At 38.8% G+C, this 17,676-nt stretch overlaps 1 protein-coding gene across 4 annotated transcripts in view; it reads left to right on the top strand.

Moving 5' to 3' along the window:
• The window catches only part of GRID1 (glutamate ionotropic receptor delta type subunit 1), a 1,182,427-nt gene that overhangs the window by 961,135 nt on the left and 203,616 nt on the right, over nucleotides 1-17,676 (top strand). For all 4 annotated transcript variants that reach the window (XM_060768968.2, XM_060768967.2, XM_060768969.2 and 1 more), the window contains exon 6: nucleotides 7,069-7,242. In XM_060768968.2, the coding sequence (XP_060624951.1) occupies nucleotides 7,069-7,242 (174 nt within the window). The remainder of the gene's footprint in view (nucleotides 1-7,068; nucleotides 7,243-17,676) is intronic.

A 17,676-nucleotide genomic window follows, 5' to 3' on the forward strand; every position in this document is an offset into this window, starting at 1 on the left:
AAGAAAGGCAAGCCATTTGGAGTAAATAGCCTTTATAATTTAAGGCTTGGGACATCAGGTCACAATGACTTCCCAACTCCTTGCTCCAAGTTTTAAAACTCTTGTGTGAACTCTGGGAGGTTGATTATTACTCTTTCCAGTTCCATCTGTGCACACTTGATCCTCCTTTCTTCCTTCCCTCTGGGCAGGAATACTTTGGATTTATTATCATACTTGGCATGTCAATTGACATCATTTACTGTGTAGATGGCAAATACTTTGAGAAATGGCAGCTGCTTAGGTCTTAGTGTAGCAGTATCAGTAGAAATGGCACTTTTAAGAGGGGTTGACACAGTGCAAATCCTTGATCCATGTTGTTCTGTCTTGTTTGCCACACTGGTTTGTGGTCATACTGTCCTAACTTACCTGATACTTTCATGTTTGAGTTGGGTATGTGAGCTAATAAAACATTTTTATGGGAATTGAGCCAAGAATTTGCCAATTTTATGTCATTTCTTTCATCTTTTACCATAAAATGCATCAATTACTCAATAACTTTATTTAAATTCCCCCCGTTCATCCTTTTTCTGAGATTGAAGTGATTTGCAGGATAAAAAGAAACACGAGAAAAAACAGATGGTACTAAAATTAAAATATTATTAAACAGAATTCAAACAATTTAACACATTAGTTTAAAAGCATAGAGTAAAAAAGTAAGAGGAAGTAATAGCCCTTTACATGTAAAACAAATGGTTGCCAAACATCTGCTGTATTAGAAAGGTGCCAGAAAAACTAAAGGAAGGTGAGGACCAGCCTAGTTTCCCTAGGAAGGGGCTTCCAAAGCTTGGAATCTGTCATTAAGAATTTCCTTTCATGCCTTTCCAATGGCTGTGACAGTGAAATTCATGGAACTGTAAGAAGATTTTTTACCTGAAGGTCCTCAAGTCCAGGAAGCCTCATAATGGGAAGCTATGGTACTTATGAGGCTGCATGAACTCAAACTTCATAGGGATTGACTTCATCACACGGGCAAAAATGGCCCATCATACACTGGTTCATCTCCCCTTTTGTGATGGAGCCTGCTGGCTCCCATCTCATAATACACATCTACTTCTGGTGGGGGCTCCATCACAAAAGGTAAGAGGAACCCAGGCAAGGTGGGTGATGGGTTCTCCACACACCCTGCTGGGCCCACACAGATTCACCATGATGTGTGACAAATCCCATTGCCAATATGATAAGATACATTGTCAGCATGTATCCACTTAAAAGAATATATAGAAAACTGAACTGAGCCCAATATTAAACAGTGTGTGTGTGTGTTGTGTGTCCAAGTCATTGTTGACTTATGATGACCCTGAGATGTATCTATAATGGGCTTTTCTTGACAAGATTTGTTCAAAGTGTGCTTACCTTCCCCTGAAGGTGAGAGTGTATAATTTGTACAACATCACTCAGTGGTTCCAAAGTCATACTCTAATGCTCAAACCACTACACCATGTTGACATGAATAATATTCATCGTGCTATATTTACATTAAGTTTGTTATTTTTAAAAAAATCATATTTTAATATTTTCTTCTATGTATTAGAAAACTACTTTCCTAAGCACAACCGCTATATAGATTTTTTAAGTCTGCCTACTCATACCTTTCAAATGTTTACTCATTAAAATTGATCACACAAATCAGAAATTAGGGCAGTATTACACCATAGAATACTATAGTGGCCTTTGTCAATCAGCAGTTTGTGTGGTTTACTTTGATTAGTCAATACCTAGATGAGTATATGCCAAACCATTATGTGTGCTTGTGTGTGTGTTTCTATCTGTAGATGGCTTCTATAATTAAATCAGCAGAAATTGTTTTGTTTTGTTTTGTTTGTTTTTTTGTTTGTTTGTAAGCCTCTGTTAATCCCTTATATTATGAAATAATGCAGTTAGAAAAAATGAGAAATGGTCTTGGAATTTTACATAGACTCAATGTTCTGATTGTAAATATTATTTTAGAACATAGTAAGCAACTTCATGAGTCCAAGGGCAAAATGTCGCATTATCGGAATCCACAGGAGACAAGCCATCCACTCGCACACACAAAACCATATCCTTTTACATCAGAACAAGAGAGAGCAGAAACCTTGTTTTAAAATGTGATCACATGTCCGGGGATTAAATTGTTCTTTAAACTGTAGTGAACTCTTTCTCTTGTCTTATTCAGAAAGAAAAATGTAGTTATTTTGCTGTAATACCTTTTATTTTATTTATTTTTCTATCCGTTCATAACCAAAATGGTCTTCATAGCAAAATATCAGCAACGGAAGTAGATGAGCCATCTGTTGCTCATTACTGCTTTAGAGGAAGAAATCTATTGATCACAAATTTCTCTGCCATTGTAATTACAATTATTATTGACATCTCTAATATGAATTATCTGAACCATAAAGCCATAAATACAAATGGAGAATATGTCTAAATTACTCTCTGGGCGGTTTCAGACAGCCCTTTATCCCAGGATAATTCATGTTTTTAAAATGCGGATGTTCCTAGGGGGTTGTCTACACCCACCTCAGAAAGTGCATGCTTTCTGGGGTGGGTATCCAGTCATTCTCCTGGGACTAAACCGGGAGAATGTCTGGAGGCACTTCCCCCCTCCCCCAAAGTCACCAGACCCTTTTGAAAACTAACAAAAACCTCCCCAGCCTCCATTACAGGCTTTGAGCAGCTCTCCCGGTATGTAGAAATGACACCAGGAGAGCCGGGGGAGGGGGGGGGTGAGGTGCTCGAAGCCTGTAATAGAGGCCAGGTAAGTTTTAATTACTTTTCAAAGGGGTCTGGGGGCTTTGAGGGAAGGGTGGATATTCCCACAGTTGACCGGACTTATTTTGCCCGGTAAACTGTTGAAATGGCGTCTGGACTATAGTCCAAACACCAGAAATAGTGGGTTTATCCCGCACCTTCCAAGAAGGCGCAGAATAAATACACTATCTAATTAAGTCACCACAAACCAGGATTTTCCTGGTTTGTGGTGAATTAATTCAGGACTGTCCAGAACATTGTCTGGACAGCCCCTCCTTTATTCTGGTAGATACGGCAATAAAGGTACTATCTGGGCGGGCCCTAAGAAGATCAGATTTAGAGTTATTCTGTAAATTCACTTTTTTGTGTGAATGTGTACAAATTTTGTATAGAACAAGTTGTGAACTTGAAAGATGGTCATCAGTACAGAATCCTCCTTCTTTGAGTTTTCCAACACTGAAGAAGTATGTTTTTATTCAGCATAGCTATCATAGTGAATAGTAAGGCACAAACCAAGCTGCTATGAAAACAGTGTGTCAAATGGCCATAAAATACATAAACAACTGTAAACAAATTATATATATATTATTCTGTATAAATTTACACCAAAATGATTGGTATGAAATTGTTATTTGATACTCATGTTCCTATACCTCAGAGCAAACAGATCAGCTTAAATCTTGCATTCCAAGAGCAGAGAAAGAAAAATGTCACTTTATTTCATGCTGATAATATACTTTGGAAATTATTATGAAAAAAATGAATTATTGACCATGACTAACACTCTAAAAGTGGAAGACCAAGGTAGTAGCGCTAGATAGTTTTATTCCTTTACTGATTTCTCTAATCTCAACACTACTACTACTTGTACTACTAAGCTTATTTATTACTTGGTTCTCCTCACAGCTTGAGGTGAAGCATGACATGGTTAAAACATACACATAAAATATAATACTATTAACATGCATATATTAAAATACACGGAACAAAGATTGACACCCATACTAATAAAATATAAAGTTAAAACCCACAGTTTATAAGTGACTGGGTAAGCCTACCAGAAAAGTTAAGTCTTCAATTGTGTCTTGAATTCTGACTGCTCATTTTGCAATTGAATATCATCCAGTAGGTCATTCCAAAGTCTTGAGGTAGCCAAATAAATGTCTGGGTGACAGTTGGCATCAAACTCTGGCTGGTTGACCAAACGCTCCCCAAAGGGCCTAAGTGAATAGAACAGATTATATGGGAGAAGGCAGTCCTGTAAGTATCTTGAACCCAAACCATGTAGAGCTTTAAAGGTTATAACCAAGACTTTGTACTTTGCTCATAAACTAATTGGCAACCAGTCGAGTGACTTTAGTATGTGTGTAATATGCTCATTACTAGATGTTCCCATAATCAATCTGGTTGCCATGTTTTGAACTAATTGGAGTTTCTGAACTTAGTACAATCTAAAGCATATTGCAGAAGTCCAACCTTGAGGTTATCAGCATTTGTACTGCCATCTTTAGGTCTCCAGTTCTAGGAAGGTACACAGCTGACATATCAGCCGAAGCAGGTAATAAGCATTCTTGACAAAAAAATCACAAATCCACTGCAAGTTGTGGTAGACAAAACACAAAGGTAAATATATTCTTTCAGCTAATATAATGCAATATTAAACAAATAACAAATTTATACAGTGTGGCATACAGCAGTATATAATGAATTACAAACTGTAGTTTACACAGTGATTATACAACCGTAGCAAAAAGAGTCTTTCTTGATGTAAAGCCAACTTCTCTTGAGGGCATGAAGTCCCTTACTCTAGAGAAGGATACTCTTGAGTGAGGTTTTCAGTTTCTTGTAGGAAGATACCCACACTTCTCTTGAGGGCATAAAATCTCTTACTTTAGAGAAAATTACTCTTGAGTAGGTTTTCAGTTTCTTGTACGAAGATATCCACGACCGGTTTCGATTAAAGTCTTCCTTAGGTGGAGAATTGTAGAGAGTAATGAAGTGGACACCAATTCACCACAATAACAATGCTTCCACGGATGTTTTATACAGTGAAACAGTGGATCTACAGGGAATATACACAAGTGGCTAGAACATGTCCCAAAAGGGATAAACATTCGCATATTTTAATAACATGTAAAGTATACATAACAAAAAAGGCCTAGGTACTTACAACAGGTTCTCAAGGGCCGTGCTCTGCAAAAGTATGTTTCTGTAGCAAGCACATGGCCAATAGATAGAAACAAGTTTATAAATTAAAGCAATTAAAAGGGCCCAACCCAGGTAAAGCAAGCCATGAAACTGTTAGAGCTATACACTATAATTTACATGTAACATTGGAATGAAATAGTGTTATTTAGACCATTGGGATGTACAGTTTTAAGGCTGAAAATCCAAAAGGCTTCACGCTGTAGTAATTTAGTGCCCAAATCCAAATTAGAGGGAGGTGTGACAACCTCTAAAACGAGCACCCGGAGTGATTCTGCATTATGCTTTAAATCAGCAAAATGTTGGTATCTAGTTGAGCTGACATTTAGAGAGACAGAGGCAGGAGCACTCCCAAGCAGTGAACACAATCTTTCAGGAGAGTTCAACTAGGGATTTTGATGGTGAGATTTTCACTGAGGCTGTTCCTCAGGTTGAAACAAAGACAGAAATGCAGGCCATAGATCACAGAGACAAGCCAGAAGAGATAGAGGATATTTCTCTTGAGAAGTGTCCTTCCCAGCCTTCAGAAGATGGCGAGTTGCCCCATGATATGAAATTAGATCTCTGCTTGGAGAGAGCTAATGAAAGGTTAATGAGAAGGTTAGAAAGAATCTGTGAGAAACAGTCCTTGAAACAAAGGTGCAGAATATATGATCTCATGTCTGTTTGGTCAGGTTTGAGCTTAAATTATCTGCTGCTTCTCTGGGCTCTTTAGAGCAGACAATTTCATTTTAAAATCAAGTTCATGACTAGCTCTCAAGTTTGTCTACATTCCTGAATGGGTTTTTGCCTTGTTTAAGCTCCTGTTTTCATGCTATGGATTTTTGACTATGTTTTGACTCCTTGGATTTCTTGTACCTTGTGATTTTGGACTTCGTGTACCTTGCTGTTGAGGATTTCATACATCTTGCTATCTTGGATTTCGTGATCATTACAGTCTTGAACTATTGATCTGTATATTTTGGGCTATTGTTATTTTATAGCATCTTTTCTACTTCCTTTGGGAAATTCCCATTTTCCCTTTTGTATATGCCCTTTGTAAATAAACTTCTGTAGTTTGCAACTACTGAACTCTGTTTGATGCCGTGTGAAAAGGTGTTCCTGACCTAGTGTCCAGCAGTAACCTTATCTAGAAATGGTTGACACACCTTCAACCCTAGATTAGAACTGTTAAGGCAAGCACCTCTGTCTTATCTGGATTGAGTTTTTATTTGTTTTGGGTTTTTTTCCCTCATCCAGTCCATAACCGCCTGCAAGCATTCATTCAGAGGAGACATGCTGTTTTTTGGCTAAACCTAAAGCTGTTAGTCTTTATCATATCTTCGGTTAACAAATTTCAGTATTATGTTGTCATAGTGGTTTGCTGTATCTCTAAGAATCTGACAAAAAGAGCACATGGTACAGCACAAGGATGGAGAAGCTGTAACTAGTTAGATCCTAGCAAAGAAGTGCAGAATGTTGGCAATCTAGCATGCATTGGCTAAGATAAGAGATCTGAAGAAATATATCTAGGAGATCTTTCAAACTCTTCTTGGTTTGTTGAACAAGGATGAACCAAGTCTGTATTTACATCTTAAACCAAGATGGAGGGACTCAAAAAGCAGGTTGAAAGAAGGTTGTGAAGAAAGCTTCAGCTGTCCTGTGTAATTAACATTTTAATACATCAGATAAGTCTGAATTTTGATAGATAAAAAAAATCAGTTGGCCATAAAAAATACTGCAGCATGAATTTGCTCTGTTTTAATTATTCTGTCTATTAATTTATTACAGTTGTATCCTCTGTTCACTTTGGAAGCCTGAGAGGCTTATGTGGACCTTTTAGTAAGCTGACTCTCATCCAGACATTGACCTATTTGGCTTTAACAAAATAAGAATGTTAAATTTCCATCTCTCTCTCTCTCTCTCTCTCTCTCTCTTTCTCTCTCTCTCCCTGGTTACAAAATGCTTTCAGAATACTACAGGGGGCTGGACTTACCATAATATTTTAAATAAAAATAGAGAAATTTTTCAAACAATGTTTTGTTTTCATATAGGCGGAGGTATTGGAAAGATATAGTGTTTTAAATGAATTAATGTGTTGTTTTCTTATAGGAAATCAGCGACAATGAAATTTTAGAACTGGTACACAGTGCTCTTGGGAGAATGACAGTCATAAGACAGATTTTTCCTCTGTCAAGAGAGAACAATCAAAGATGCATGAAGAACAACCACCGAATATCATCACTCCTCTGTGACCCACAAGAAGGTTATCTCCAGATGCTTCAGGTCAGTAATTTAGCCTATAAGCAAGAGAACGCATCCCTTTCCTTTACATGGGAGTAGGGTATGACCTTTGCAAACAGGAGGGGAACTATAAATGGAAATGCTGTTTCTTTTTCTTTAAGGAAAGCATAGGAAGTCATGGAGGGCCAGATCCACCTTTTTGGGGTCTTTAATTCACACAGGCCAGAACCCATTATGTTCTGGAAAGTAGAAATGCAAATCTTACCAGTTATGGTGGTTTGTTTTTTTTAAAAAAAAAAACAAAAACAAAAAACAGGCCCTTACAAAAAAATAATCATGATGGAGGGCACAGAATTCTGCACATTTCTCACCGTTATTTTACAAGATTTATCACCTAGTTATTCTAGCTGCCTCAAAAGTCTCCATAACCTCACTTCATCTCAACCTCATTTCGATTTCACCTCTACACAGTTATTATTATGCTAATTGCACTGATCCCTGTTAAAACCCATTACGAAGCTTCTTTTGTATTAAGCCATTTCATAGACACCCATTTATTGATTAGAGTAGTTGAAAATGAAGTTTATAACAAGGGCTAAAGTTGATTGCCTCATTCCATGTTGTTTTTGCCAATACTGAAAACTGCTTCTCGTTCTTATATATTACATGTCTACACTATCAAATCACAAAACTTCCTTGAGTGGTCCACAAAATGGAGATAAAAATGTAACATATCGTCAAGACCCAGAAGCCTCAAGAACGCCAAACACAATATAAAAGGTCCAAACACAGGTTTATTAAAAACAAAAAAGGGCTTAGAAACACTTGCTTCAGTGTCTCTAGCACAAACTGAAAGTTTATAGCAACTGCTAAGTAAAAAAAAACCAATTTAAATATAATCTGGATTTAAATATAATCCAGATAACAAAAATATACAGCAATCTGCTTGTAATTCGAAAGGTCCAAAAGGCACAGGAAAACAAGGTGGGAGCAAGCAAAATCAGAGTCCAAAAGCAGTCCGTAGTCCAGGCACGTCCAAGGTAAGAAGAAGCAGTCCAAAAAGCGTAGTTGTTGTCAAAACACGGTCTGGAGTCAAAAGGGAGAGTTGAAGTCAGCACTTACGGAGTATCAGCCAGAAGTCACAGAAACATGAAGATCTGTAGGCCAAGGACCCAAGCTTGAGAGTAATAGCAGTAACAAAGATTCACACCCGAAAAAACACTTTGCCTTCTGCAAAGACCCATAGAAACCAAGCCAACTTATATCCTAAACTCCTCATCAGAGGATGAACTGCTCCCTACCCTTTCATCATCACTTTCAGCTGTCCCATTCCCTGCAGCTGAGCACTGCCTCCCATCTCTCCACTTTTGCCAGCGTCTGTCAAGACTTAGGTCCTCCCAAGTGTTCCCAGATTGCCACTCTTCTGCAAACCCCTCAAAGTCATCACTGGAGGTAGGCTGAGTACAGATGTCCCTAATTTCTTGTACACGGGTCCAGTCTAGATCATCCTCCTCCTCAATGTCACTCCCAGTCCCATCACTCCTTTCAAAACCCATAAAATCTTCATCTTCTGTTGGAGCGCTAAGTATATCACGGATATGCTTCCTTTGGATCTCCTCATCAGATTCTTGTTCTCGAGTAGCCCGCTTAACTCCCCTGCTTTCCTCTCCTTCCCCCATTCCACAGTCTGAGAAACCCTCGAAGGATTCGGAATCAGTTGGAGCCATGAATATGTCTCTAATCCGCTTTCGCTGCTGCTCCTCCTCCAACACCTGCGCAGCCCTCTTCTCCCTTCTACCTGTAGTAGTAACATTACTATCACGCTGTACTACAACACATATAAAGGCATAAAACATGACACTAAAACCCTTTTTTAAAAAAATGAAAAAATAAACATTCTGGGAGAATGAAAAGTTTTCATCTGCTGCTTAAAATGCCACAATATAGAGGCCAGGTAAACCTCTCTAGGGAAGATATTGCACATTGAGGCATTGCCACTTGAAATTTTTCTAGCTAATAAAGTTTTGTGTATATGTGTGTTAACAATGGGAAATGTAATCACACAGGCCTCACAACTTATTGCCATTGTTAATGTTTCTAAGCTCTTCTACCTTTCTTACCTGGGCCAGTAGCCAGATGAAAGCTGGTCACAGGCTCCATATAAGCACTAGACCATAAGATACTCCAAATTGGTTACAAGCTGGTTGGTCATTAAAACATTTGTGGTATAAAAAACTCTTACTTCATCCTTATCTTTGAAATTGTTTTTATTTTGGAATGTATCACAATCACTAAATCAGTTGATACATAATAAATAATCTATGACCAACTTTCTCATTAGCTGTTGTTGGCTATGTTTGTTTTATAATGAGTCTGGAATAAGCAAACACGTTTCTGCCAGCTTCTCGGAATAATATTTATGGATAATATTTATAGGTGCAAATAAATTCTGAATATAGACTAGTAAAGAAAAATGTTTAAGCCGTAGCACATTAACTCTCATCTAATGGGATTAACAAAAACATTCCTGGAACTACTTGCTTCTAAATGTTCCTCATGAACAACACACATACAGAGTTTGTCTTTATTGGTGACAAGCCTTATAAAGCTCAGTCTGAACGGTCTTGTAAACCTGTCCATAAAGCTCAGAGAAGGATATGACATGCTTCTAAATCTTATGTGCTTTGAATGTTCCAAACTTACTGTACTTGAGCAACTCTCCTTCTAGCAATGATACTATGATCCACATTTTCTTCCTCCCCACCCCAAATAAGTCTTCATTGGTTTTGATTTTGCTAGTTTCAAATGACGCAGACAAGGAGGAACTTTGTCCATACTGCTGATGATATGTGTCCTATCATTAAGAAGGAGGGCTCTAGGGGTCCCTGACACATCATATAGAACAGTGGTTCTCAACCTTCCTAATGCCGCGGCCCCTTAATACAGTGGTTCTCAACCCTAATGACCCCTTAATACAATCCCTCCTGTTGTGGTGACCCCCAACCATAATATTGTTTTCGTTGCTACTTCATAACAGTCATTTTACTACTGTTATAAATCATAATGTAAATATCTGATATACAGGATACATTTTCATTCCCTGGACCAAACTGGGCACAAAGACCAAATACACCCAAATGTGAATTCTAGTGGGGTTGGGGGAAGATTGATTTTGTAATTTGGGAGTTGTAGTTGCTGGGATTAATAGTTCACCTATAATCAAAGAGCATTCTGAATTGCACCAGCGATGGATTTGAACTAAACTTGGCTTCCATGGAAAACACTGGAAGGGTTTGATGGGCATTGACCTTGAGTTTGGGAGTTGTAGTTCACCTACATCCAGAGAGCACTGGGGACTCATGCAATGGTGGATCTGGACCAAACTTGGTACGAATACTCAATATGCCCAAATGTGAACACTGGTGGAGTCTGGGGAAAATAGATCTTGACATTTGGGAGTTGTAATTGCTGGGATTTATAGTTCATTACAATCAGAGAACATTCTGAACTCTACCAACGATAGAATTGGCTCAAACTTCCCACATGGAATCCCCATGACCATCAGAAAATACTGTGTTTTCTGATGGTCTTTGGCGACCCCTCTGACACCCCCTCGCGACCCCCTCAGGGGTCCCGACCCCCAGGTTGAGAAACACTGATATAGAAATAGATGCCCTGCCAGGTCAAAAATACAGTTTATGTTCTTGACACCATTATTTGCCAGAAAGGCTTTGTTCTTTTAATTGATGATATTTTGAGCCAATGATCTCACATTGAATGTCACAACATGGTGTGGGTAACTATGTCAGTCTGGACTTCAGTTCCCATAATCTCTCACCATTAGGCACATTGACTAGGGGTGAAGGGAACTGTAAATCAAGAACCTTTGAATGGCCATAATTTCCCAAACATCCCAGAATAAAATACCTTACAACAGTGTTTCTCAACCTTCCTAATGCCGTGACCCCTTAATACAGTTCTTCATGTTGTGGTGACCCCCCCAAACATAACATTATTTTGCTACTTCGTAACTGTAATTTTGCTCCTGTTATGAATCGTAATGTAATTATCTGATAAGTAGGATGTATTTTCATTCACAAGACCAAATTTGGCACAAATACCCGATATGCCCAAATTTGAATAGTGGTGGAATTGGTTGGGGGGGGGGGGGATTGATTGATTTTGTCATTTGGGAGTTGTAGTTGCTGGGATTTATAGCTCATCTACAATCAAAGAGCATTCTGAATTCCACCAACAATGGAATTGAACCAAACCTGGCACACAAAGAAGCCAACAGAAAATACAGAAAAGGGTTAGTGGGCACTGACCTTGAGTTTGGAGTTGTAGTTCACCTACATCCAGACAGCACTGTGGACTCAAACAATGATGGATCTGGACCAAACTTGGCACAAATACTCAATATGCCCAAATGAGAACACTGGTGGAGTTTTAGGAAAATAGATCTTGACATTTGGGAGTTGTACTTGCTGGGATTTATAGTTCACCTACAATCAAAGAGCATTCTGAACCCCACCAACAATCGAATTGGGCCAAACTTCCCACGTAGAACCCCCATGACCAACAGAAAATACTGTGTTTTCTGATGGTCTTTGGCGACCCCTCTGACACTCCCTGGCGTCCCCTGCAGGGGTTCCGACCCCCAAGACTGCCTTACAACATTGACTTGACCAGATTTTAGATGGAATCATCTTTTTTATATGACCAGTTCTGTTAATGTAAGAAATGAAGTAATCTGGCCAGTGTCCTTGGGAAAGATGTCCTTATGAAAATAACTCCTAGTAGCACACACCTAGTTCTACTTAACATGTGTTATTATGGTATTTATTATTTTCACCACTTTCATCCCTTGTGTATCTTAAAATTTATTCTTGGTGGGAAACCTGAAAGCTTGTTTTGCCAATCTAACACACAGCTAGGTGGAGTTCATGTGGATGACATCTTTGTTTCCTAACATGCATTGTGTGTTGGGAAATTCATCATCTCTTGCTGCATAGCAACAGAGAAAACAATAGAATTTTCAAATAAAAATTCCAGTGAAATGAATCTGGGAGTGAACTCTTGGAACATTGGGCTTACATTGGAATTACATGCTGCATGCTGCTATCTTGCTGGTTTCCAGTGTAACAACTACATGTTCAGTTCTGACAGAGCAATACAGTGGACACAGTGGACACAGAGGACCTCATCACATTGAGGTTTTTCAGCACCCCAGGATGCTGGGTGGGCAGAGCCTGCCAGAGCCCATCAGACGATACAGGGCTAATTCCTATGGGGCATCATACTTCCAGCGTCCTGGCAGCTTCCTAGGAATTCCCATGTTCTCATAGATAAGAACAAGGCAAGTGTGAGGAGAAGCTGGGCGGTGACGCTTCCCCACTGGGATGGGTAAGGGGACGATGTGGGTGATGTGTGATGACGGGTTCCCCCACTGCCCATTGGTTTCACCACGCTGACTCATGTATCTCCCCACTATCACCTATTCTTTGGACCTCAATGTGATGAGGTCCATAGAGGGCATTGGTACCTTGACATTACAGAAGAGTAAATTTTGAATGTGTTGAATGTGTTTTTACAATGGAATTTGGGCAGGAGCCACATCTCTATTGTTGTATGTTGTTATAACTTTATTCCCTGGGGATGTTCAATTCTTACCGAAAATGATTGATGTAGGTTGATGCTCATCTGTATACTTGTTTCACCAGGAAAGGAGAAGTAATACACTCTTATGAGCACAGATTTTCAAATCTATTCTTTTTTATTAGTTGTGCTGTATGATGCAGATCATCCATTACTTCCTCTAATCATATATTTACTAGCTAAGGTGTGGGTTTTGTGTTATTACTGAAAAATAATTTCACAGCTTTCTGCCTCTGGTTCCATTTCTACTGTGTGTTATTTCTGTTCACAATTTTTATGTGTACAGGAACTAATTTACCTCAACTCCATTTGTTCTTTTGAGGTTTTCTATTTAAAATATGGCAAGAAAAGACCCAAGGCATTTGGCATTAGTCACTTGAAAGCCAAAAGATACAGAAAGCATTTATAGTGTTCTAAAGAACTGTCTTTCAGCACATGCAAGTGGAAGATATTTGATTCAAACCTTCCTCAATGATTCATGAAATCACTGAGTATCCATAAATAAGCCAATATGTTGTTCCCCTACTCTATCCTTATGTTTAATATGGGGACAATAATATGACTTAAGTTATAGGTTTTTCAGATATTGTATGAGGAGTATTTTGCATCTATTACATTTGATGTTGTCCTCTACCCGTCATGAGATATCCTTTACAAGATTTCTTGAGTGCAGGTTTGCCATTGGTTTTTTCACAGGCTGAAGTAACCCAACTTGCCTAAAATCACCCAGGAGGCTTCTATGGCTGAGTGGGATCACTACCCCTACTTCTACACTCAAATCATTATACCAAATTCACTTTCATCTTGTTACAGTCCAACAAGCCAACAAAAAGGGGGGTCTTGCTCTGTATTTCTGTGCATACTAGTTCTCAACCTTTGGTTCTCTGGGTGAGTTGGACTTGAACTCACAGAAGTCCCAGTCAGCTTGCCAGCTGTTAGAAATGGTAGGAGCTGAAGTCTACAACACCTAGAGGATTAAAAGTAGAGAACCACTGGCCTAAACTATGCAGGCTCTATCTTCATCTCTGAAATAAGGTAATGAGGTTCCTTCAGTCCAAGGAACAAATTTGTGGGAGTTTGGGCCACTGTAGTGGTGGCAACCTAGCCCCTGCCTTGGTAATACCTAGTTAGAAACAGTAGTTCTGTTGGCTTCCGTATTTTCATGGTTGTGAAGTAGTTCTAAGTTTTAATTTAGCTTTTAAAGTGGATATACCGAATGCTGAAATTTGTTTGGGACTATGGAAAGTTCCCAATCTCGCTTGGAGCGGATTCACCACCTATTGTTCTGGAAGCCACCAGTTGCCATTATTTCAAAACAATGAAAGTCTGGAATGTTTTGAAATATTTTATTGAATTTATTTTTGAGTACTTCTTGGCCAGTAAAAGTATTTTAAGGTGCCAGTTATCTTTCCTAAGATGTTGTTTTTTAATCTATCTATCTATCTATCTATCTATCTATCTATCCATAAATGACATTTTAAATAAGGATTTCGGCATCTACAGATTTTGACATCTACAGGGGAGGGGGATCAAACCCATGAACTTATGTTTATTTGGCCGACGCGCTTTCCCTGAGCCACGCCAGCCCTGTAGTAAAACCAAGTCAGAACTTGTATTTAAACTGGGTCAGTCTATAAACTTTTTATTAAAACTTTGAAAATTTGCCAAAAGTCCATGGATAAGTCAAAAAGTGATGAAATTTTGTGAGCTAACAATGATCCATGTGTTCTACCACTGTAGCAAGTGTCATCACGATTGGTCTAAAAATGAGGGAGGGACAATCCCCTGAATATTCCCCAGTGCGAGTGCTGTTTCTTTCCTACTGCGCATGCGTGTCTGACATTTATGAAGTGATTCGGAAATTTCGGAAAATTCAGAAATTTCAGATATTTCCAACCTTTTTTCCCAGAAAATTTCAGAAATCATTTCAAAATCAAATTGCCAGTGCCCCCTACATCCAAAAAGGGTTGTGAGCCTCTTTTTTCTTTTTGATCAAACAAGCCTAATCGCTACTCTGTCAGTATTCCTGTCCAATTCCAGGGAATCATTGTGGAGAAAGAATCAGGGGCTTAAGAATTTATGCAGTAATACTTTCTGTATCATACATGTCTGTGTATACTTATATATGTTCCACTACATCCTGAATGGTCCACATATGACATGATTTCTTGAGAGTCAACCTATGGAGAAATGGTTTTCATAGGGCTTTGAAGCATTCAGAATAATTATTGTAGTTTGTCATACAGTGATTGCTACAAGAATAAGAAAAGGAATAAGGAATGTATGTTCTCTGGATAAGATCACTGATGTTTCTTATACTCATAGAAACCATAGAAATACTCAAAGGATATGGCTAAGATTGAATTTGTGTCCTGTGATTATTTGAATGGAGAAAAACTTTCACTGTCAGGAGCAAGTTCATTCTGCATTTTAAAAAAGCTAAGCAGGTGAACGGCACATGCTATTTTAAGGATATGAACAATAGATACAAATTGTTTAGGAATATACAAGTGTGTGGAGTAAAATTTTGAAAGGGAAATCAACACCAAGTATTAGTGAAAATTCCTTGACAAGGCAATCAATTAAATGATTGAAGAACTTCTGAAGGAAGTGATTGCAAATCTTGTCTCTTGAGACCTTTAAATGGGTTGAAATTCTTTGAACAATCTTCTGTATTTTTCTGCTTAGAATTTTCTCACAAAGATCCCTCAGTAGCTTCTTTGGTCAGAATTTGCTCTCTATTTACACTGGCCCACATAGTGTTGTTTTCTTGAAGTGTCTCTGAATTCTAGAGTAGAAGACAAAATGTGAGGGCCAGCATTAGAAACAAAATGAAATTAAGAGACAAATAACTACATTTACATGCCTATTATTATTATTATTATTATTATTATTATTATTTGATACAAAACAAGATTAGTACACAGCAAACTTTGCTGGGTTCATGCAATATGCTGAGGAAAATGGAAGGAAAAAGGAAGAGGGGCCAACCAAGGGCAAGATGGATGGATGGCATCCTTGAAGTGACTGGCTTGAATTTGAACGATTTAGGGGTGGTGATGGCCAACAGGGAGTTCTGGTGTAGGCTGCTCCATGAGGACATAAAGAGTCTGAAGTGACTGAATAAACAACAAATGCTGACTTTTGTATTGGATCACACTTCAGACACTACCCAAGTGTCTAGGACTGTATGATATATTGGTGAATAATGTGTGCAGATCTGAGTAGGGGTGCCTATTGACAGATGGTAATTTTATCAGCTCTGGTTGTTTTTAAGTGCAAGCCAAGGTGCACCCAGTGTGCCCATCACCACTGAGACCACCTTTACTGGCTTGTGCCATAGTCTTTGCGGTTCTGTCTTTAAATCCTCATATCGTGTAAGCTTTTCCAGTTGCTTCTCATCAATTTTGCTGTCACCTGGGATTGCAATATCAACAATCCGTCCTTAGTTTTAACATGATCATGAAGTCAGGAGTATTGTGCTTCAAAACTCTGTCTGTCTGAATCCAGAAGTCCCAGAGTAGCTTGACGTGTTCATTCTCTGTAACTTTTTCCGGCTTGTGGTCCCACCAGTTCTTTATCGCAGGCAGATGGTATTTGTGACACAAGTTCCAATGAATACATTATTATTATTATTATTATTAGTAGTAGTAGTAGTAGTCTGTTAGTCCTTAATTAGAACCAGACTGATTAGAAATTTGTGTACTCTGTGGTTATTTAAAATTGCTACTGGCTACTTGTTGAGACTGTGGCAGAACACATCTACCTACCTAAAAGCCTGCTGGCAAGTCATATTTATTGTGTAATATATAATAATAATAAAATAATAATAAACCTTTATTTATACCCCGCTAACATCTCCTGAAGGACTCGGTACGGCTTACAAGAGGCCGAGGCCCAACACAACAATAAAACAACAGCATAACAAATACAACAATAAATAAACTCATAAACTCATAAAACAAAACAATAAACATTAAAAGACTAGCAGTAAACATTAGACAATAACACCACGATGCATTTAAAACTAAGGCCGGACCAAATGTAATGATTAAAATGCTGGACATGACAGGTGAAATGGATAAGTTTTTGGAGATAGGTGCTGTGTACAGACAATCTTAAATCTCTAATAAAGTCCATTTGGGACACAATGCTTGGAGTTTCCTATTCTAGGAAGGCACACTGGAACAACCACGTCTTCAAGCTCTTCCTAAAGCCTGCCAATGTTGGGGCTTGTCTGATGTCCTTGGGGAGAGAGTTCCAGAGTTTGGGGGCCACCACAGAGAAGGCCCTGTCCCTCGTCCCCACCAATTGTGCTTGCGACGCAGGTGGGATTGTGAGCAGGGCCTCTCCAGATGATCAGAGAGATCGTGTGGGTTCATATATGGAGATGCAGTCACGCAGCATTTTCTGGTTTGTGTATTTTTAAATGCTATTTATTAGAAATACTCATTTTTTTACCTCATTAATGTTCTTCATTAGGAAATACATATCAATTGAAGGCGATTTTCCTGCTTCTTGGCAGGGGATTGGACTGGATGGCTCACAATTTCTCTTCTAACACAGAGATTCTATGAAGGGCACCATTTATAACAGTGTTTCTCAACCTGGGGGTCGGGACCCCTGGAGGAGTCACGAGGGGGTGTCAGAGGGGTTGCCAAAGACCATCAGAAAACAGTATTTTCTGTTGGTCATGGGGGTTCTGTGTGGGAAGTTTGGCCCAAATCAATCATTGGTAGGGTTCTGAATGCTCTTTGGTGGTAGGTTAACTATAAATCCCAACAACTACAACTCCCAAATGTCAAGGTCTGTTTTCCC

Source organism: Anolis sagrei, chromosome 3, assembly GCF_037176765.1.
Source record: "Anolis sagrei isolate rAnoSag1 chromosome 3, rAnoSag1.mat, whole genome shotgun sequence".
Classification (NCBI taxonomy): domain Eukaryota; kingdom Metazoa; phylum Chordata; class Lepidosauria; order Squamata; family Dactyloidae; genus Anolis; species Anolis sagrei.